The 23,289-nt window shown below is 40.0% G+C and overlaps 1 protein-coding gene across 12 annotated transcripts in view; it reads right to left on the minus strand.

Annotated features, from left to right (window-relative positions):
- cep112 (centrosomal protein 112) overlaps window positions 1-23,289 on the minus strand; it is a 349,706-nt gene that overhangs the window by 205,838 nt on the left and 120,579 nt on the right. For 11 of the 12 annotated variants that reach the window (XR_015479978.1, XR_015479979.1, XR_015479977.1 and 8 more), the window contains exon 17: window positions 23,153-23,232. Coding sequence is in view for 4 of the 12 variants with exons in the window: in NM_001327791.1 (NP_001314720.1) it covers window positions 23,153-23,232 (80 nt within the window). In the remaining 8 variants the exon portion in view is untranslated. Of the gene's footprint in view, window positions 1-21,767; window positions 21,961-22,583; window positions 23,233-23,289 lie in introns of those variants that run through there. The other variant, XR_015479983.1, reaches the window with a different exon arrangement.

Consider the following 23,289-nt stretch of genomic DNA (forward strand, 5'->3'; position numbering starts at 1 on the left):
CAGAAAATAAACGCACTCAATCAGCGAACACAGATTGTCCACTAACAAGGAAGAATCCCACTTATTTTCTTTCTGCCACACTTACACTGTAATGCATTTTTAGTTGAATCAAATGAACACTTCTAGTCATCCCAACTTAAATCAATCAAATTGATATAAATGTTTGATTCAATAAATGTGGTAAAATAAGTTAAAGCAACATTCAGTGACAATAGTTGTTTTCTTGACTATTTGCCACTATTTTTTCTCAACATTTATTTTGATTTTCTTTAAAAGAGCACCCTGGCTATATACTTTGAAGTAGATTGATAACAGAAAACATGATTAATTTTAAGATGCATGTAAAATATTTCATATGATTAATTTTTCATAATTATACGATACACATAGTAACATTATTAACAGGTTAACATATTTTTTGCAGCTTCCCTTTTTTGGCTCCATTTTAGAAGGTATCTCAACTTATATCAATCAAACTTACTACAAACTTTGTGTAAAACTGATCAATGTATTAAAATAAGTTAAAGCAACATGCAGTAAAAATAGTTGCTTTCTTTACTCTCAACATTTATTTAGATTTTTTTTTACATAAATCTACCTCTCTAACTTTAAAAGAGTCTGCTGGCCATGAGTCTATTTTACCAATAAAAAAAAAAACATATTTTCTCAAATAAACAGAAATTGGGGGAAAAAATAAAGAGGGGGTTAACAATTCTGACTTCAACTGTGTGTGTGTGTGTGTGTGTGTGTGTGTGTGTGTGTATGTACATATGTATGTACTGTATATATATATATATATATATATATATATATATATATATATATATATATATATATATATATATATATATATATATATACAGTTGAAGTCAAAATTATTAGCCCCCCTCAATTATTAGACCACTTGTTTATTTTTTCCCCAATTTATGTTTAATGGAGAGCAGATTTTTTCCACACATTTCTAAACACAATAATACAATAATAACTCATCTGTAATAACTGATTTATTTTATCTTTTCCATGATGACAGTAAATAATGTTTTACTGGATATGTTTCAAGACACTTCTATACGGCTTAAAGTGACATGTAAAGGCTTAACTAGGTTAATTAGATTAACTAGGCAGGTTAGGGTAATTAGGCAAGTTATTGTATAGCAATGGTTTGTTCTGTAAATTATCAAGAAAGAATAAAGCCTAAAGGGGCTAATAATTTTGTCGCTAAAATTAAAGGCTGCTTTTATTCTAGTAGAAATAAAACAAATAAGACTTTCTCCAGAAGAAAAAATATTATCAGACATACTGTGAAAATTTCCTTGCTCTGTTAAACATCATTTGGAAAATATTTAAAAAAGAAGAATAAAAATTGAAGGGGGCTAATAATTCTGACTTCAACTGAATATATATATACAGTATATATATATATATATATATATATATATATATATATATATAGAGAGAGAGAGATATATAGATAGATAGATAGATAGATAGATATATAGATAGATAGATAGATAGATAGATAGATAGATAGATAGATAGATAGATAGATAGATAGATACAGTTAAAGTCAGAATTATTAGCCCCCATGTTAAATTTTTTCCCCAATTTCTGTTTAACGGAAAGAAGATTTTTTTTCAGCACATTTTAAAACATAATAGTTTTAATAACTCATTTCTAATAACTGATTTATTTTATCTTTGCAATGATGACAGTAAATAATATTTGTTCAAGACACCTCTATACAGCTTGAAGTGACATTTAAATGCTTAACTACGGTAATTTGGTTAACTAGGCAGGTTATTGTATAATGATGGTTTGCTCTGTAGACTGTTGACTAAAAAAAATTGCTTAAAGGGGCTAATAGTTTTGTCCTTAAAATGGATTTAAAAAAAAATCAAAACTGCTTTTATTCTAGCTAAAATAAAACAAATAAGGCTTTCTCCAGAAGAAAAAAAACATTTTTAGACATAAATGTCCTTGCTCTGTTAAACATTGTTTGGGAAACACTTGGAGAACATGGCAACTCCACACTGAAATGCTAACTGGTCCTGCTAGGACTCAAAACCAGTGATCTTCTTGCTGTCAGGCGACAGTGCTAACTGTTGAGGCACTCTGCGGGCTATCATTCATTAATAACAGAAAGAAAAAAAAATCCCTCAATAAACATTGAAATGGTTTAATAATCAGTTGAATAAACACCTTCATATCGCAATGATGAGATATTGCCATATAATGAGATATCTGATGTATGGCGTTTTCTACTCTTCATATGGATTTTCATTCATCACAAAGCTCTAAACCACACGAGTGCACACATGAATGAAGTTGAAGAATGTGTGATGAAACAATGTGGCTGTGGACATTAATTTTCTTGCCTGGACCATCCACCCACATCAAAAAGCCACATCTTACAAATAGGAGGGAGGTCCTTGAAGTACTTTAACTAAAATGCAGTGTATTGGAGAGGTCAGGTAAATGACGGGGCAACCATACTAAGAATTTGTCCTCTGCATTTAACCAATTCAATTGCCCACACACAAACTTTAGAAGCAGTAGGCAGCTATGAAGTTAGCATAGCAAAGTGGGTTAGGTTGTCTTGCACATGGGCAGTCATGGGTTTAGAAGAGTGTGCTGTTCATTTAACCTTACACCCCCTCCCAAACCTCTGTGCTAGAAGTTCAACTTCTGACTACTAGACCACAACTGCATTCACACTAGCTATATTTCCATCTGAAGATGTTAATTAAATGTACGTGCAAAACTGGAAAATTGCCATAAAGATGAGCGAATAAAGCAATGTTTCCAATCCAATGAGAACAAAATCGTCATTTCCTAATTAACTGGCGCTAAATATTAAAAATAAAACAGAATTTGCTGAAGCTGCGTGAATCTTTTCTTTATTTAATAAACTACTTGTGCCTCAGAAGACAATGCGGACACGCAATAAAAAAGAATAAAAAATTTGAAGGGGGCTAATAATTCTGACTTCAACTGATTATATAAAATATTAAAAATAAAAACAGAATTTGCTGAAGCTGCGTGAATCTTTTCTTTATTTAATAAACTACTTGTGCCTCAGAAGACAATGCGGACACGAAATAAAAAAGAATAAAAAATTTGAAGGGGGCTAATAATTCTGACTTCAACTGATTATATAAAATATTAAAAATAAAAACAGAATTTGCTGAAGCTGCGTGAATCTTTTCTTTATTTAATAAACTACGTGTTGCTCAGAAGACAATGCGGACACGCAATAAAAAAGAATAAAAAATTTGAAGGGGGCTAATAATTCTGACTTCAACTGATTATATAAAATATTAAAAATAAAAACAGAATTTGCTGAAGCTGCGTGAATCTTTTCTTTATTTAATAAACTACTTGTGCCTCAGAAGACAATGCGGACACGCAATAAAAAAGAATAAAAAATTTGAAGGGGGCTAATAATTCTGACTTCAACTGATTATATAAAATATTAAAAATAAAAACAGAATTTGCTGAAGCTGCGTGAATCTGTTAAGAGTATGGAATCACTTACCTGTTTGCGTTGTCTTTGTGTGTTTGGAGCACGTGGGTTTGTTTTGACAGCTGGCCACGTGCTTCTTGTCCGCGTGCTTTTTGTTTCCCCGCCTTAGAGACCTGGTAATCAATTTGCGATCCTCTCCTTCACCTGTTGCTGCTTGATTTCTCCCCTATTTAGTCTCCTCTCGTCTCTTGTCTTTCGTCAGTCCGTTTTGCATGCTCGTGAGGCTTGTAAGCTAATATCCATTGTGAGTAATCTGTCTTGTCGTGTCCTGTTTCCCCAGACTCCAAGCTCCTGCTTGTTTTGGTTTCGTTTTTTCTCTCCTTACTTTATTTTGATACTTTGTCCTGTCATCCGGCTCGCTGTGGTTTGGTCTGGCTGTCCCATTCTCGCTACTGAATCTCCACCAAGGGAGAACGCCCAGCAGTACCCCGTAAGGCTCTTCTTCTCCGGTGCTGGCCGAGCGTCTGGTATCGCTCTATCGCCCCCTGGCGGTATTATCCGGAACTCCTCTTATTCCTTTCATCTCTCCTTCTGCTGCCCAGTGAAGCCTTGGGAGCGCTCTCCTGCCATCTGGTGGTAGCGCCCGGAACTGCGCCGATTTCTGAGTCCAGTTTTTTGAGTTTTGAACTGCCTTTTGAGGATATTTTGTGTTTTTTTGAGAAGAATAAATTTGTGTCACCTGCATTTGAATCTGTTCCCTTTCTACCCTGACAGAACGGACTGACCAAATTATGGATTCAGCAGGTGCTGAGCATGTAAGAAACGCAGTGGCACAGCAGGGCATTCTCCTTGGCCAGCACGCTACACAGTTAAATGCAGCCTCGCAGGAGGTGGAGATGTTAAGGGCCGAAGTAATCGAGCTTAATGCTCAAATTCAGGAGCTTCATGAGAATGCCCGGGGTGGCAGACAGGTGGCTATTCCTCATCTCGAACCTGAACCTCACGCCAACAACCCACCGCCCTATGACGGGGATCCTAGTTCTTGCCGGGCATTCCTCTCACAGTGCTCCCTAGTATTCGCTCTACAGCCCCGTCGCTATGTAACTGAAGAGTCAAAGGTGGCGTTTGTAATCACCCTTCTTAAGGGCAGGGCCTGTGATTGGGCAACAGCAGTGTGGGATGCACGTGCCCCTTTCTGTGCCATGTTTGAGGACTTCCGTGCAGAAATGACCAAGCTGTTTGACCGATCCGCCCAGGGAGATGAAGCAGCCTCCCAACTGGCCCAGCTGAGTCAGGGAGGACGCTCGGTTACTGATTATTTTGTTCTGTTCAGAACCCTGGCAGCTGCCTGCACATGGAATGAGGCGGCTCTTCGTGCCAGATTTAGGGATGGTCTGGATGACTACATACAAGATGAGATTGCCACTCATGACCTTCCCCGAGACTTTGATGCCCTGGTGGATCTCGCTCTTCGGGTGGAGGCCCGACTGCATCGTCGCCAGCATAGACGAGTCTCTGGTGCCTCATGGATGAATGAGGGCCCTTCAAATGATCCTCGTACCCCATTACCTACCACCTCACCAGAGCCGATGCAATTAGGTCGTCTTCGACTGACTGTTGAGGAGAAGCGGCTTCGTCTGGCTCGAGGCCTTTGCCTGTACTGTGGGAAGCCGGGTCACAGAGCATTGCAGTGTCCTTTAAAAGCTCCAGCCCATCAGTAAACCGGGGGATTCTGGTGGGCACTCTCCCTTGTTTCGACACCCCCACACAACGCACCTGTCTCCCAGTCTCAGTCCAGTTCAATGGATTGACTCACTCTTGTCCTGCCTTGCTTGACTCTGGAGCTGAGGGAGACTTTTTGGACAGCACCACGGCCAGATCTTGGGGCATCCCAGCCATTCCTCTCTCCTCTCCCATCACTGTGCGCTCCCTTAATGGGTTTGCCATCACATCCATCACCCACTCTACCCCCTCTGTAAGTTTGATAGTCTCTGGAAATCACCGTGAGGTTATTACTTTTTATTTATTCGACTCCCCGAGTGCTCCAGTGGTATTGGGGCACCCGTGGTTAAGTAAACACAACCCTCACGTTGATTGGTCAGGGAATTCTGTGTTGTCTTGGAGTCAGTCTTGTCTTGCTGTTTGTCTTGGTCCTGCTCCGTGTCCTGGTTCTGTGTCTCATGTGTTTCAGATGGAGAGGGTGGATCTCTCTGGAGTCCCGGTGGAGTACCACGATCTTCGCCAGGTCTTCAGCAAGTCTCGAGCCACTTCCTTGCCTCCGCACCGGCCATACGATTGTGCCATCGAACTCCTCCCAGGCACTTCTCCGCCAAAGGGTCGATTGTATTCCCTTTCTGCTCCTGAGAGAGAGGCTATGGACCGGTATATTCGAGAGTCTTTAGAAGCCGACCTCATCCGTCCCTCTTCCTCTCCAGCCGGGGCTGGGTTCTTCTTTGTTAAAAAGAAGGATGGTTCTCTGCGCCCTTGTATTGACTACAGAGGCCTTAATGACATTACTGTTAAGAACAGGTATCCTCTGCCTTTAATGTCTTCTGCCTTTGAGTTATTGCAGGGAGCCAAGGTCTTTACTAAACTAGACCTCCGTAATGCCTATCACCTGATCCGGATACGTGAGGGGGATGAGTGGAAGACTGCGTTCAACACACCAACGGGGCATTTTGAATACCGAGTTCTACCCTTCGGGCTCACCAATGCCCCTGCAGTCTTCCAGGCCCTGGTGAACGATGTGCTGAGAGACATGGTAAACAGATTTGTCTTTGTGTACCTTGACGATATTCTTATCTTTTCTGAGTCAGAACAGGTACACACTCAGCATGTCCGCCAGGTGCTACAGCGGCTGCTGGAAAACCAGCTGTATGTCAAAGCGGAGAAGTGCGTGTTCCACAGCAAGTCTGTTTCGTTCCTGGGGCATATTGTCTCGACGGAGGGCATTAAGGCTGATCCCGCTAAGGTAAGGGCCGTTGCCAAGTGGCCAGTCCCTGACTCTCGTAAGGCTCTGCAGCGGTTCCTTGGATTTGCCAACTTTTATAGACGGTTCATCCGGAACTTTAGCTCGGTCGCTGCACCCTTAACGGCTCTCACCTCACCTAAGGTACCGTTTATATGGCACAGTCAGGCACAGGAGGCCTTTGATGTTCTCAAGTCCCGTTTCATCACTGCTCCTGTCCTTTGTCTTCCAGATCCTAAACGGCAGTTTATCGTTGAGGTGGATGCCTCGGAGGTCGGGATAGGCGCGGTCTTATCTCAGCGATCCTCTAGGGATGGGAAGGTGCATCCGTGTGCCTTCTTCTCTCACCGTCTGAGCCCAGCCGAACGAAACTATGACATTGGTAACAGAGAGCTGCTGGCGGTCAGGCTGGCCCTGGGTGAGTGGCGCCACTGGTTGGAGGGGGCGGCACAACCGTTCTTGGTCTGGACGGACCACAAAAATCTAGAATATATCCGTTCAGCCAAGAGATTGAGTTCCCGTCAGGCCCGATGGGCACTTTTCTTCGGACGCTTTAATTTTTCCCTCTCATACCGGCCTGGGTCCAAAAATATAAAACCTGATGCACTCTCCCGCCTGTTTGATGTGCCAGGAGGAGAGGCTACCCCCGAAGCCATCCTTCCTAGAGAGGTGGTGGTGGGAACTCTCTCCTGGGACATCGAACGGCGGGTAGAGGAGGCCGTGCGAGGAGGGGGAGCTCCAGAAGGGTGTCCAGAGGGAAGGCTATTTGTGCCAGCCAGTTTAAGATCCGAAGTACTCCAGTGGGGTCATGAGTCCAGAGTAGCCTGTCACCCAGGAGTCCGGAGATCGCTGGTCAATATCCAACAGCGATTTTGGTGGCCTTCAATGGCCCAAGACGTCAGACAGTTTGTATTGGCTTGTTTTGTATGTGCCCAGAATAAGACATCTAATCGGCCACCCATTGGTCTGTTACGTCCCCTTCCCATTCCCTCTCGACCCTGGTCACATGTGGCTCTTGATTTTATCACTGGCCTACCCCCATCGAGAGGTAACACTGTAATCTTAACAGTGGTGGACCGTTTCTCTAAAGCGGCCCATTTTATCCCTTTACCCAAACTCCCATCAGCCAAGGAGACTGCTCAGGCGGTAGTTGACCACGTCTTCCGGATTCATGGCCTTCCGATGGATGTGGTCTCTGACAGAGGACCCCAATTTGTCTCCCGGTTTTGGAAAGAGTTCTGTAGACAGATCGGGGCCTCTACGAGTCTGTCCTCAGGTTTTCACCCCCAGACCAATGGGCAAACTGAACGAGCCAATCAGGATCTTGAGAGAAGTCTCCGCTGTCTGGTGTCTCAAAATCCGGGCTCTTGGAGCCAGCAGTTGTCTTGGATTGAATATGCCCACAACTCCCTGCCGGTAGCTTCTACAGGTATGTCCCCTTTCCAATGTTCTGTTGGTTATCAACCCCCTTTGTTCCCCGCTCAGGAACCCGATGCCGCTGTTCCGTCTGCCTTGGCCTTTGTCCGAAGGTGTCGCCACACATGGAGGAGGGCTAAGGAGGCCTTGGCCCAGGCTTCCAGACGAACTAAGAGGGCGGCTGACCGCCACCGGACTCCTGCTCCCCTTTTTGTTTGTGGTCAAAAGGTTTGGCTGTCTACAAGGGACCTGCCTCTCCGTGTGCCTTCTCGCAAGCTGGCACCCAGGTTCATTGGGCCATACCGAATCACTAAAGTCTTGAGTCCAGTGACGGTTCGGCTCAAGCTTCCTTGCACTCTTGGTCGGGTTCACCCTGTTTTTCATGTATCCAGGGTAAAGCCTGTTATCAAATCCCCACTCAACCCTGTTACTTCCCCGGCTCCACCTCCCCCTCGTCTGGTGGACGGCACTCCGGTCTATACTGTGAAGAGACTCCTTGACCGGAGACGTCGTGGTCGGGGTTTCCAATACCTCGTGGACTGGGAGGGCTATGGTGCGGAGGAGAGGTCTTGGATTCCGGCACGGGACATCTTGGACCGGTCGTTGATCGTGGACTTCCATCGGCGGCGAGGTGAGCCCCTTCTGGGGGCGCCAGGTGGCGCCCCTGGGAGGGGGGGGTACTGTTAAGAGTATGGAATCACTTACCTGTTTGCGTTGTCTTTGTGTGTTTGGAGCACGTGGGTTTGTTTTGACAGCTGGCCACGTGCTTCTTGTCCGCGTGCTTTTTGTTTCCCCGCCTTAGAGACCTGGTAATCAATTTGCGATCCTCTCCTTCACCTGTTGCTGCTTGATTTCTCCCCTATTTAGTCTCCTCTCGTCTCTTGTCTTTCGTCAGTCCGTTTTGCATGCTCGTGAGGCTTGTAAGCTAATATCCATTGTGAGTAATCTGTCTTGTCGTGTCCTGTTTCCCCAGACTCCAAGCTCCTGCTTGTTTTGGTTTCGTTTTTTCTCTCCTTACTTTATTTTGATACTTTGTCCTGTCATCCGGCTCGCTGTGGTTTGGTCTGGCTGTCCCATTCTCGCTACTGAATCTCCACCAAGGGAGAACGCCCAGCAGTACCCCGTAAGGCTCTTCTTCTCCGGTGCTGGCCGAGCGTCTGGTATCGCTCTATCGCCCCCTGGCGGTATTATCCGGAACTCCTCTTATTCCTTTCATCTCTCCTTCTGCTGCCCAGTGAAGCCTTGGGAGCGCTCTCCTGCCATCTGGTGGTAGCGCCCGGAACTGCGCCGATTTCTGAGTCCAGTTTTTTGAGTTTTGAACTGCCTTTTGAGGATATTTTGTGTTTTTTTGAGAAGAATAAATTTGTGTCACCTGCATTTGAATCTGTTCCCTTTCTACCCTGACAGAATCTTTTCTTTATTTAATAAACTACTTGTGCCTCAGAAGACAATGCGGACACGCAATAAAAAAGAATAAAAAATTTGAAGGGGGCTAATAATTCTGACTTCAACTGATTATATAAAATATTAAAAATAAAAACAGAATTTGCTGAAGCTGCGTGAATCTTTTCTTTATTTAATAAACTACTTGTGCCTCAGAAGACAATGCGGACACGCAATAAAAAAGAATAAAAAATTTGAAGGGGGCTAATAATTCTGACTTCAACTGATTATATAAAATATTAAAAATAAAAACAGAATTTGCTGAAGCTGCGTGAATCTTTTCTTTATTTAATAAACTACTTGTGCCTCAGAAGACAATGCGGACACGCAATAAAAAAGAATAAAAAATTTGAAGGGGGCTAATAATTCTGACTTCAACTGATTATATAAAATATTAAAAATAAAAACAGAATTTGCTGAAGCTGCATGGATCTTTTCTTTATTGAATAAACTACTTATGCCTCAGAAGACAATGCGGACACGCAATAAACATGTGGTGGCGTTTGAAGGCAGTGAGACGCAGAGCACAGATGCTTTTAACAGTTCTGGCGGTCATTAATAATATAATAAAACTAATACTGAAATGGTTAAGGCGTTTTAGACCATTTCAGATGTTTTACAATGAGGTCAGCATGCTGGTTTTGTTCATACACACACATTTTCAGCACCGCATGATCTCTTCAACATAGGCTCATTCTGAAAACGTGGCCCTATATACATTTCTCGAGATCCCAAATAATGGAGCCATTATGTAGCCAGAGGTATGTGCGGCTGTATTTCATCTTTAAAAAGAACGCTACAGGGCAGTATGATGTCGTTCCTTTTTACACTTACCAGCTGACCGCTGAGAGTTTGAGACGTAAAGCGGAGTTTAACATGAAGACAAGCTTCAAGTCTGGCAAAAAAACTGTTCCAGAAAGCAGGTAAGACAAAAAAAGGGTAAGAACACTTAACACACCCCCACACAGACTCTTCCATACCCATTACTGCACACCATCAATACGTAGCATGCACTGCACTTTAACCAATCCATACTTGAAACAATACTGCCTACAACTATGTGGACACCTATTCATTGTACATATCGCTGTCAATTTCACATTGTCGTTGTATTTGCACTGTCTGTATTTTGCACTGTCGTTGTATTTGCACTATCTGTATTTTGTAATGTTTGGAGCCAGCACCTAAGCTTTTTACTCATCATAGCACACGTGAGTAGTGATGATGTGACAATAAAAGTGATTTGCTTTGATTTTGATTTGATTTGAGATTGTGGTAAAATCTGAAACACGATAAAAATCATGCTGCCACGAAGACTTTCCTCTTGTGGTTTTATTTTCCAAACACTGTCAGTTGGATTTAGGGAAGTGGATGGTAGGGCCAATCAGTGCTTTTTAAAACACTATCGGTTGGGTTTAGGGAAGGCGGTGGGTGGGTGCATCGGTCGCTCAGTCAGTCAGGCTGTCAGTTGACAGCGGTGGTGGTGGATTTACGCAAGAACAGGCACGAATGGCACTCACTAGAGAAATCTGAGATCTTAAAAAACGTACACAGCGGCCTCTGGTGGGTTTGCAAAAAGATCTCTTTTAACAAAATCACGTTTTAATGTGCATACTGGAATTTGTTTGGTAAATGTTTACATGCATTTTTTCTTATCTAACAAAAAGTAACCTACTCAGATATGCACATCCGTTTATTTAAGCGCATTTTCAAAATGTATATGCAGCACATTAAAAATGCACATAAAAACAGGTGGACGGAAACATAGCTACTGACACAGTAGTTAAGGATGTTTTCACATCAGACCAAACACACTGTTATTTTAATTTAATTTAATTTTTTTGTGCAGTTCACCCTTTTGGAAAGCAAAATAAATATTGTAAACAAAACCACACGTGTAAATGCTTGCGCACCTGCGGTGTGGTGTTTGCCATGTAACCATTAGCTCCGTTGTCCAGAGGCTCTAGATCTCCAACGAACCATTCACATATCACACAAGTTATTTATTTCAAGTCTAGACATGCACAATTAAAGAGCAATGCGGTCATGAAATGTGTATTATCATCACAATCACCAGCAATCTAATCCTTAGAGAACTACAAATTTGTAACAGAACTGGACTACAAATGCCATCATGCACCTCACACACACACCAGTTCCTGATTCCCTCTGATTACACACACATAGCTGGTAACTCATCATGGACATATTATATGGACTTTATATTCATCTCTCTCTCTCTCTCTCTCTCTCTCAAACACACACACACACACACACACACACACACACACACACACTTTGCTGAGCCTTGTTTTACCCTGTGTAGCATTACTAAGCAATTTTCCTTGTTTGCCTTGCCACATGTCCTGACAATTTGCCTGTTTCTGACTACGCTTTGGATTACCTACATGCTCCTCTTTGTCCCTGTTGTTGACCATTGCCTGCACGACTACTCACAATAATTGCATGTGGATTCTAATAAACTGCACATGGATTCTCATCTGCGTTGTCCAGCATCTCTCCGTTATAAATATACACATTTCAGTTATAACGGTACACTAGTTACTTCAGACAAATGAAGAACAGTCAATGCCTTTTTCTTTAATCTATAAATAAAACTTGTATCAGAGCTAGAGCTGGGATAGAATGGGGTTTGTTGGTTCATTGTAAACTGCAGATGATGTTTGCTTAGTAAAGGTAAAGACCACAGGTGAACAACTGAGCCTATGGGATCCTAATATTGCAAAAAGTGCATGGCTTTCTGCTAAAGTTAGGATTGAGGTCAGACCATATTCACACCTTAAAGGGGTTGTCCACTACAATGTTATATTTTAAACTAGTTGATGCGTAATATAGCTGTGAACATAAACAACATCTCCGAATGTAATATGCTCAAAGATCAATGCAAAGGGAGACATTAGCTTTTATAAAGTTAGCTTAGCAAAGCCTACAGTAAACAAAGTTTGGGGACTGCAAAAAATACATCTGGGTTGGTGAGATCACAAATGCTTCAGGTTACGTGCATATACCATGCTCACTTATCCCATGCAGTAAAGGGACGTGGCCAGATGTGCTGTAAAGTTAAATGCGTTAAATGCTCAAATGCGTCCAAACGCTGTTTTTTATTTTTTTTTTCCACAGAGCTTCTTCTGTTATTGTATCTGGGCTTCCAAAGGACACGGCACAAAGACAGAAGTGCTTACAGTTTAATTTTAATTATGTTCCAGAAAATTATAAATATATATTATATAATTATAAATATTAAATATATGTATATAGCTCTAGCATTTGACAAAGGACAGCTTCCAGAATCTCTCCCAGTTCAGTGATGGATTCGGCTAAAAACTCCTCAAAGAAGGAGCAGCTCCAACCATAATAGAAGCTGTTGTTTGAGAAAAAATTATTTTTATTTGTTAAAATTGATCTATTACACGCACAGTTTCTAGCGTTAACGCTATGTTGTGGCAAGGACATAAACAAGGATGTAAACAACGGAAAATGCTGTTTTGGCACCGATAACAATTTAGCTACAAATTCATATTTATCAGTCAAACCACTGTGAACACCCACAATCATCACCAGCGATGCAGTGTCTCACTATGCAGCCGCTTTCCGTGCGTTCTACATCTTAAATAACAAACACCACCCCTTTAAACAAACCATACTAGGGTTTGCTTGGAAGCGTATCGAGCAGGCCAAGGGCCTTCTCACACACCTGGTGCAATGTGGCACTAGGCGTGAACAAGTGTTTTTTGCTAGTTTGAGCCCAGTGCAGATATCATTGTTATGTTCTGCACCGTGTTGTTTAAATAGCAAATGTGCCAGTGAGTTTTTCTGCTTAAAAGGGTGCATTTGTGAATGGCAAATGTGCCATGGCATGACAGCAACCTGCTCTTAAAGGGAATGAAGGATGAAATTCTGATTGGTTTAATGCACGTTATGCCCAAAACACAACTACGAAGATAAGGACAATTCTTTTAAACTATGCGTGACTGTTTTTACAGTTTTTAAAATTGCGAAAGTGGAATCAGACACTCCTTAAGTCCACCTGCACCTTGCTAAAATAGAGCCCTAACTCTTCAGCTGTGTCTCTGTTAATTTCTTTGCTGTGCACAAGAGTGTGATTACTCTATTTACACCTGCCCAAAAAAATCTGCACCAAAGGCAGAAACAAAATTGAGTATGATTTAATCAAACCAATATAAAAATAAAAAAAACAGGTGTGAATACACCCTGAATCGATGCATATGGCCAAGTTGCACTGCTGGTTGCACACACACACTGCTCTTGCCATTTGGAACAGGTGGCAGATCACATGAGCTAAACACTTCAGTAAAACATTTACTTTTACTGTAAAAGTGCTTTCGCAATAAAGCCAACAATCTCTGTTGCTAGTGTCGACAGAAGATTCATTCTGATTTTATTAACACAGATTTGGACATAAACTGTCTATATTCTTTCTACCTCAGATAGTGTGCACTGCATTAGCTCACCGTGCCAAAAGAAAGTTCATATGCTTTGCATAATGCAAAAATATTGTGCCATTCCAAACACACCCTAAGAACGGACTCTCCCTCGCTCGGAGCATCAACTCAGCCTGACAAAAATACATATCCCAATACAAAGACAATAATTAGTCTCGTCTATGTCTGTAGGAGCTTAGCAAACTCGTGTTTTGCTAGGAAAGGAGATTTGCGCGAATACAAATGATGAGTTTAATCTGCGGTTCATCCAGGGAATGCAACACTATCATCTTCAAAAACGAGGAACCGAGTTTAGGGCCAGCTGGTTTATTTTCTTGCCTATTCTTATCCTCCGTCTGATCCAGCAGGACCGCAGTGATTAGTCCGTTTGATGTTGGCCTCTGAATCCCTAGGGATGTGCCCCCTTCCCTTCCTCCCCCACAAGAGCCGGACTGGGCCGCAACCGAGACTCAAAGAGATCCGCAGCTGCAGACGTGGGACAACTTCGTCGAGCACATGTCCCTGCTGCACTCCCCTCATGTGAGCAGCGTTTAAGACAAACACACTGTGGGGTCATTTGCAGCAATGGGACTGTTTTGTTGAGGCTTAAACTGATATAATCCACCGACTTGGCTGGGGTTGATTAAAAAGGATGGTACGGTTAAATAAAAGGAGCCAAAAAGACGAAAAAAAAAAAAAAAAGCTTAGCTCAGAAGTTCTGTATCGCTTTCTTCAAAAATAACATCTAAAAGCGAGAGAACTTTGAACATCCCGAGCACAACTGTTCATCGTGTATATGCATTTCCTCTGATGATCAGACAGACACGCTGATCAAAAAAGCTAACTTGTTTTTTTTTCCCCCCTCAAGTGGGGTAACTCGCTATGGTATTGCCATAGTAACGGAAAGTTAAACAATGCATGGATTCTCATTTGCATTGGGAAGGGGGTGGGTGCTTTTGATGGGAAGGGTGCTCAGGAAAAACAAACAGCGCACCAGCTGCTTGCGTCTGCCCATACACACACGCACGTTTAAATTCGCACACGCAAAGGCCTAAAACGTACACGCAAAATATTACGCACGTTTCACAGCCTCGCCATCACACACATGCCAAGGAAAGTGTATCCAACATGCCAGCCGGCAGATAATGCGGTGAGCAGCCAGCATTTTATGCGGTTTCATCTCGTTTAAATTTCTCTGCTCATCCTCTGATCTCCACTATCAGGCGGTGCTCTCTTGATGTGTGTGCTGGCTGGCCGTTTGAAGTTCTGTGCTGACTTTAAAGCGGCCAAAAGACCCTGAACGGCAGGTAGGTAGCAGACCGCCGATTCTGGATGCTCGTTAGCCCAATGACTGTTTAATTAGCTCGATGAGGACTGCAGCGTGAACGCGGCTGCCTATTGACACAAATGGGCATCTGTGTTGTTCGTTGCTCATGCGGGGGTAATTTATTCATCCTAACCCGTGTGTCTGGCACACTAACATGTACGTCAGATAACTGCGCTCGTTTCATCTCGACACTTTAAAGCAACTGCAGAGAGAGAGAGAGAGAGAGGGGAAAAAAAAAACACAATTCAGCAGATGAAAGGAAGCGTTGCGCAGTACGGAACAAGACATGCAAAACGTCCAGGAATGGGTTTAAATTACATATGTGCCAGTGACAGCCAGACCTGATTCTTTTTTTTATTTTGCTTAATAGTTGTCACATTTTTGCTCCCATTTTAAACAAAAGATTCCAAAATAAACTGCTAGGAGAATTGGAATTATTATTATTTTTTTGGTTCCCTTTATGTTAGATCAGTGGTCACCAAACTTGTTCCTGGAGGGCCGGTGTCCAGGAGATTTTAGCTCCAACCCTATTTAAACACACCTGAACAGGCTAATCAAGGACTTATTAGGTATGGTTGAAACACCCAGGCAGGTGTGTTGAGGCAAGTTGGAGTTAAATCCTACAGGGACACCGGCCCTCCTAGACCGAGATTGGTGACCCCTGTGTTAGATCAATGCAATTTTAAATCTGATTTATTTCATGGCTCTATGGGATACTTGATTCTGATTGGTCAGCTGATAACAATCTACTGTCAATAGCAAAAGAAGAGAATACTTCCTATTGTGTACTGTTGCTGTGCTCATTTTCTAGTCAGAAAAACTCGTCACCTTAAGCCTGTTTCACACCGCAAGAGCAGACCGTAAGCAGCGCGTGTTTTTCACAGTCCATGTTAACAGATTACAACTTTCATACCCCACACAGCAGCAGCGCGTCAGAGCGAGGCGTGAGAGTTTTTTTGTTTGTTTTTTTTTTTTACATTGAGATAAAATGTTTAATTTTACATGGTTGAAAAAGAAACAATTATTTAAAAAATGTAACATATAAAATGTGAAATATTTTTATTTGTGTACATATCGTCAGTGAAACATTTTTCAGTACTTATTCAACTCATTTGCTCATTGTTTGTTTCCTTTTAAAGTCTTTTAATTTGATATTAAGCCTTGATAGGCAAATACTTTATTCATGGGGCATACAACTCAATAAACAGAATTCAGTAATTCAAATAAAGTATAAAATTCAATAAAAATTACCATATTAATTACATAAAATTAACAACTGCTAAATATTTAGCACAGCCTTTTGTACTTATTCTTCCTAAAACATTAAATAAATGTTATAGCAAGCAAAGCTTTTACTTTAAGCATTAACATCTTGTTACAACACCTACTTAAATATTTGTTGTTGTTTTTTTTCTTGAAAAGTTATGCTTTAATTAATGATTTGCCAGATAAAACCTTATAATTCCAAGCGGAAAATGACTCTTCAGAACTGAAGGTTCTATCTGCATGTGCTCTGTTTGGTTTAACCCAATTTGCAAATGTCAAAGTTTGATCATTTACATTTAGAGTACATTTAAGGTCTCTGTCATGTTATTGTTTGAAGAGAACTGTTACACACATACTGTTAGCTATGTGGAATGCAAAAACTTTGAAGCTCAAGATCACAAAATCATTCAGAGTGCAGATAGAACCTTATCATTCCAAGGTGACGAACTGTTTTATGGATTGTGATGGCTTTTAAGTTAAAATTTTAGGTCCCACTTTATATTAAGTGTCTTTAACTACTATGTACATACATCAAAAAATAAATACAATGTACTTACTGTGTTTATAATGTATTTGAGAACACTTGTGGTGCTTTTGAGTTGGGATAGAGGTTGGGTTATGGACAGGTTTGGTGGCATGGGTAGGTTTAAGGGTGGGTTAAGGTGTAAGGGATGGTCAACAGTGTATTTACAAATGTAATTACAGAAGTTAATTACAAATGTAATTACATACATGTATTTAATCAAGCGTGCACAGTAAATACATGTATTTACACAATAAGTACATTGTAACAAACTATTAATTTCTGTGTAAGTACATATTAGTTAAGGACACAATATAAAGTGGGACCAAATTTTATATCTCAAATCAGTGTCTCTTATCACCATACTTATTATGCAATACTGTGTAATATGTTGAATGGCCTTACTGAATCCCTATGTTTGTTTTAAAGTTGCATGAAAACATAAAGTGAGCAACTAAATGCTAAAACCTTTTAAATCAACATTTAGTGTCTGATACTTCCGAGAAAGTACACAAGTACACAAGTAATAACATAGTTAATGTACATAATGTACACAATGTACATAATGTACATAGCTGGCTGTTATCTTAAGATAAACAGGGTGACTCAAGATCACCATTACCCTGTCTGGGTTTATTCTGCGATAACAATGGTCTGGATGCGAATTATTCCTCTGTACTAATATAACACAAAATCCTCTAAAAATAAGCATGTTTCTTCCAAAATATTTCTTATTTTTTTAAGAAAAACAAAACATACTTCGTAGCTTGTGAATGGACATCGCAAACAAAAAGAAAGTAGTAATTTCTAAATTTACGTTGACTTGTATTTCCTTGCAGACAGTACAACAAACATCATTTAATGTGTTCCTCAAGATTTTTCTAAAATAAATCTAAAAATTAACACGTATTTCTATTTTGGTTCTTGCAACACTAATTACCCTAACCTGCCTAGTTCACCTTATTAACCTAGTTAAGCCTTTAAATGTCACTTTAAGCTGTATAGAAGTGTCTTGAAAAATATCTAGTCAAATATTAGTTACTGTCATCATGGCAAAGATAAAATAAATCAGTTATTAGAAATGAGTTATGAAAACTATTATCTGTAGAAATGTGTTAAAAATATCCTCTTCGTTAAACAGAAATTGGGGAGAAAAATAAAGCAGAGAGGGCTAATAATTCTGACTGAAGTGTATTGGTACGTCAAAGGTAAGCATTACTACCTAAACATTTCAAGAGGTACATTGGTAACACTTTATAATAACTACACACTACAAATGATTTATTAAGCATTAGCAAATGGTGAATTCATTATCCGTTAAGCATTAACTCTACATTAATAAACGTTAGTAAGCAGTTTATAACTGCAGCTACAAATGCTCTATTCTTGACTTATAAGCACCTATATAATGTGTTTAATGATTGCATTTTCATAATCTGTTAATGATTTATTTTGCATTACTAAATTAAGTATCGAATTATTCACAAACCATTTGGATCTAAGAGTAGTTGAGGGTTTTTAGGATCATTTAGAATGAGTTAGTAAATTATAAATAAACTATTGAAATCAACATTTATATGTCTTATTATTCAGGCATATACTAATAGTTAACTAATATGTTAGTAAATGCTTTATTAACTCAACTTCATGCAGTTTTGTGACCTAATCTAAAGTAAGGACTATTCATGCTTTATAAATCCCTTATAAATGACTATTAAAGGATTAGAATCAAATGAACGATAATCTGTGCAATCTTTCTAAATAGTAAAATTACTGTAAAGTTTAAACAGGAGTGTCAAAATATGACATCCAACTGGATAAAACAACAACAATATAATAATTTAACATTATAATAAGATGTAATGTTTAAACTCTACAGTGATTCTATTTTAGATCAGGTTGCAAAGATTTATTTTTCATTTGAAGTACAGTTTCATTTGTGTCTCTTTAATTGAATAGGAATGAATAATGTATTTTTTCCTGTTTAGAATTTAACTGAGCCTTTATTTGTCATTTATAAGGGATTTATAAAGCATGAACAGTCCTCACTTTAGATTAAGTCACAAAACTGGATGAAGTTGAGTTAATAAAGCATTTATTAACATATATAGTAACCATTAACATATGCCTGAATAATAAGACATATAAACGTTGATTTCAATATTTTATTAATCGTTTACTAACTCATTCTGAATGATCCTAAAAACCCTCAACTACTCTTAAATACAAACAGTTTGTAAATAATGTGATACTTAATTTAGTACTGAAAAATAAACCATTAACAGAGTATGAAAATGCAATCATTAAACATATTATATAGGTGCTTATAACTCAAGAATGGAGCGTTTGTAGCTGCAGTTATAAACTGCTTACTAACGTTTATTAATGTAGAGTTAATGCTTAACAGATAATGAGTTCACTATTTGCTAATGCTTAATAAATGATTTATAGTGTGTAGTTATTATAAAGTGTTACCGGTGCATTTTAGGTACTAATATGTACCCTTGAGGTATCAATAAAGATCCTTAAGTACAAAAATGTACCTTTCAAAAAGATACCAGCCCGGCTCTTGTACCTTTATTTCTGAGAGTGTAGAGACAGCCAAGAACATACAGAAAACAGCACCTATACAATTAAACATGGCCTGGGAAGACAATTTTAAATGTAAAATAAACATTGCTGGCACTGATTGGTACTTGATCGCATTCTGTACTACAATACAGAATAAAACTGTATTTTTAAAGAAATTCCGCAGTACACCTTCCGCTTTTGCTTTCTATTGCAGAGCATTGTTTATGAAAACTAATGTTAAGTAATACTTAAACAAATTGTTGAAGAAGTTAAGTGTGTAATGGAAAGATATTCTTATAAAACTGTTCATTCAGGACCAATTTTGATGATGTCACATGTCCACGGGCAGAGTTAATGACTGAAATCTAATTAAGCATGTACGCTGTCTGCCAAGAGTGTATGATACACCAGGACAAGGGCCAAACAAACAAACAAACAAACAGCAAATAATGAGCTCATCGCATCCAGCCTGATGTCATTCATCAAGCTAAATAGGAGGTTCTCCAGGGGTGTAAATAATCTCACATCTGGGCCCGAATGCAGCACGCAGCTTGTCGGGAGTTTCGCTCATGAGTGACAGTGAAAAAAAAGCGAGGCCAGACGAAGTCCAACGGCATCTAACGTGAAGTGTGTGATTCCAGCCGGCACATAAACCCTGCGAGCTTCCTCAGAACGCCTCGCTAACCACTTCCACATCTCCCTGACGCATTCCTGCGGTCGGCCTCGGGCTCCGGGAGCACAGGCTGGAACCCCACGCTAGTCCACATCTGAAGACTCTGCTGTGGGCCAGAAGATGGCCTTCCCAAAACAGGACTTAAAGCAGAGCCTCTTCTACAGCCCCGTAATCCAGGCCAGACCACAGCATTGTTCGCATTTTACTGGTCTCTGCGAGCACACAACAATACTGGAGCATGGCTGGAGATTAGGGCCCAGAGCAGTCGAGGTCTGAGCGAATATATACTCCAGCCTTCAGTGCTTCATATGAGCTATCGGAAATCAGTCTAATATGATGCTTTGGTTCACAAAAAATGATTCAAATTATTATTAATGTTGAACAAATGTACAAAAGCTGTTGCTAAATGTTTTTGTGTAAACAATGATGTTCTTTTAGGGCTGTGTGATAAACGGGTAATTTCTGAAATAAAATGTAAAAAAAGATAAATAAAAAAATAAATAAAATAAATAAACAAATAAATAAAAATAAAAAATAAAATAAAATAAAATAAAATAAAATAAAATAAATAAATAAATAAATAAATAAATAAATAAATAAAATAAACATAAATGAAAATAAAATTAAATTAATTTCCCAGTGATGGGTTGCAGCTGGAAGGGCATCCATTGCGTAAAAAAATAAGCAGGATAAGTTGGCGGTTCATTCCGCTGTGGCAGACTCCAGATTAATAAAGGGACTAAGCTGAAAAGAAAAGGAATGACTGAAAACAAAATAAAAAATACATTTAAAAAATAAAATAAAATAATAAAATCATACTGACAAACTCATTACCTCACAACTTTTAAGTAAACTAAAAAAAAAATTATTTTACCTAATACATTTTTTTAAAATTCTGTATTACAATTTTTTTGTATAAAATATAATGGATATACTGTATAAAAAACCCAGGCAGTTTGTTTACATAAACAAACTGAAAAACTATGCGAGATTTGTGAGGAAATAGGCAGTGAGTAGAGAGAGATCATTGCCATCATCTCTTTTCTATCGTTATACACGGGGGGAGGATGCCGTAAATATTTTGTTGGAACCTGGCGTTACATTTAAATTAAGTGGTGCAATACAAAAATATTTAGTAGTACATTAATTGCAACTCAGTGTCCCTTTAATGCTACTTTCACACCAGATGTGCAAGAAGCCTCGAATGACATGACTTGGGCGAATAAAGCGGCGCAAGTTCAGCGTTTTGCATGAATCGCTCAAGTTGAATCTAAGCAGACATTGACACCGCGTTAACCTATCAGGAGCTTTCTATTGTAGGGGCGTGATTATGACGTAGCACCTGTTGTTGGTGTCCCGGGGTAAAATCCACCTGCCATCACCGGGCAACAGTTCATCAAACTGCTCAGTCATCATCCAGGTATAGTTTCTGGAGGAGTTTAGGAACTCACAGAGCTGAGTGCTCTTCTGAATGGATCTAGTGGACTCAGACACAGCTCCAAATGAATCGATGCTGTTTTTCAGCCTTCATAAAGCACATAAACACAGTTATTCTCTCGATAAAATCCATTTAGCCATTTAGCAATGAAGCTAGAGTCATCGAGCAGACAGAAGCCCCGCCCATGACGAAAATCTGCATCTATTGTGAAGTGAATTTAAAGCACGAATGAAGCAGATTTGACGCATGAATGAAGCAAGTAAACTCAAAATGTTCATGCGTCTATTTATGCTGTGTTCACACCAGACGCAGAATGCACGGATCACGCTATGTGCATTGTAGCGTTTTATACGCTGGTGTAACCGGCCCCTGATTCAGATCATCAGCTCACTAGCAGAGACTGAAAGACCTGTAATGAGTGTGACAAAGGAGACATCTAAAACATGCAGTGTTGGTGGTACTCCAGATACGTGGTTGAGAAATACTGTACTATAACATGTAAAACGGGAACATAAAAGGAAAATTCTAAAACATGTAAACACTTTAAGTATATTATTGTCTTATTCAGATTAAAGCAAATAATTCCATTACTGATGCCCATGTAAACACAGTCAGTGTTTCTCAACCACGTTCCTGGAGGGTCACCAGCTCTGCTCCTTAACCAAACACACCTGATTCAGATCATCAGCTCACTAGCTGAGACTGAAAGACCTGTAATGAGTGTGACAAAGAAGACATCCAAAACATGCAGTGTTGGTGGTCCTCCAGGTGCATGGTTGAGAAACACTGCATTATAACATGTAAAACTGGATCATGAAATGAACATTCCAAAAGCAGCTCATGCAAACACCTTGATCATATTATTGTCTTATTAGATTAAGGCAAAAAACTTGATTACTGATGTCTGTGTAAACACTTTCAGTGTTTCTCAACCGCGTTCCTGGTGGACCACCAGCTCTGCAAATTTTCTATGACTCCTTAACCAAACACACCTGATTCAGATGATCAGCTTACAAGCAGAGACTGAAAGACCTGTAATGAGTGTGACAAAGGAGACATCTAAAACATGCAGCGTTGGTGGCCCTCCAGGTACATGGTTGAGAAACACTGCACTATACCATGTAAAACTGGATCATGAAAGGAACATTCAAAAAGCAGCTCATGTAAACACCTTAATCATATTATTGTCTTATTCAGATTAAGGCAAAAAAAAAAATTATTACGCTTAAATCGACCATGTAAACGCAGTCAGTGTTTCTCAACCACGTTCCTGGTGGACCACCAGCTCTGCACATTTTCTATGACTCCTTAACCAAACACACCTGATTCAGATCATCAGCTCACTAGCTGAGACTGAAAGACCTGTAATGAGTGTGACAAAGGAGACATCCAAAACATGCAGTGTTGGTGGCCCTCCAGGTACATGGTTGAGAAACACTGCACTATACCATGTAAAACTGGATCATGAAAGGAACATTCAAAAAGCAGCTCATGTAAACACCTTAATCATATTATTGCTTTATTTAGATTAAAGCAAATTATTTGATTACTGATGCCCATGTAAACATGGTCATTATGTCTCTGATATGTGCAAATCTTACCTGAGTGAGTCCTCCATTTTACTAATCTTCCTCTTGCGGTCGGCTCGCTCCTTCTCCAGCTCAGCCTGAAGCGTCTGCAGCTGCGACAGGACGACACGAGTGTCAATCACTCAACACACTTTATCATGACTGAGCAG

This window comes from Danio rerio, chromosome 3 (assembly GCF_052040795.2).
Source record: "Danio rerio strain M-AB ecotype USA chromosome 3, GRCz13ab, whole genome shotgun sequence".
Lineage (NCBI taxonomy): Eukaryota > Metazoa > Chordata > Actinopteri > Cypriniformes > Danionidae > Danio > Danio rerio.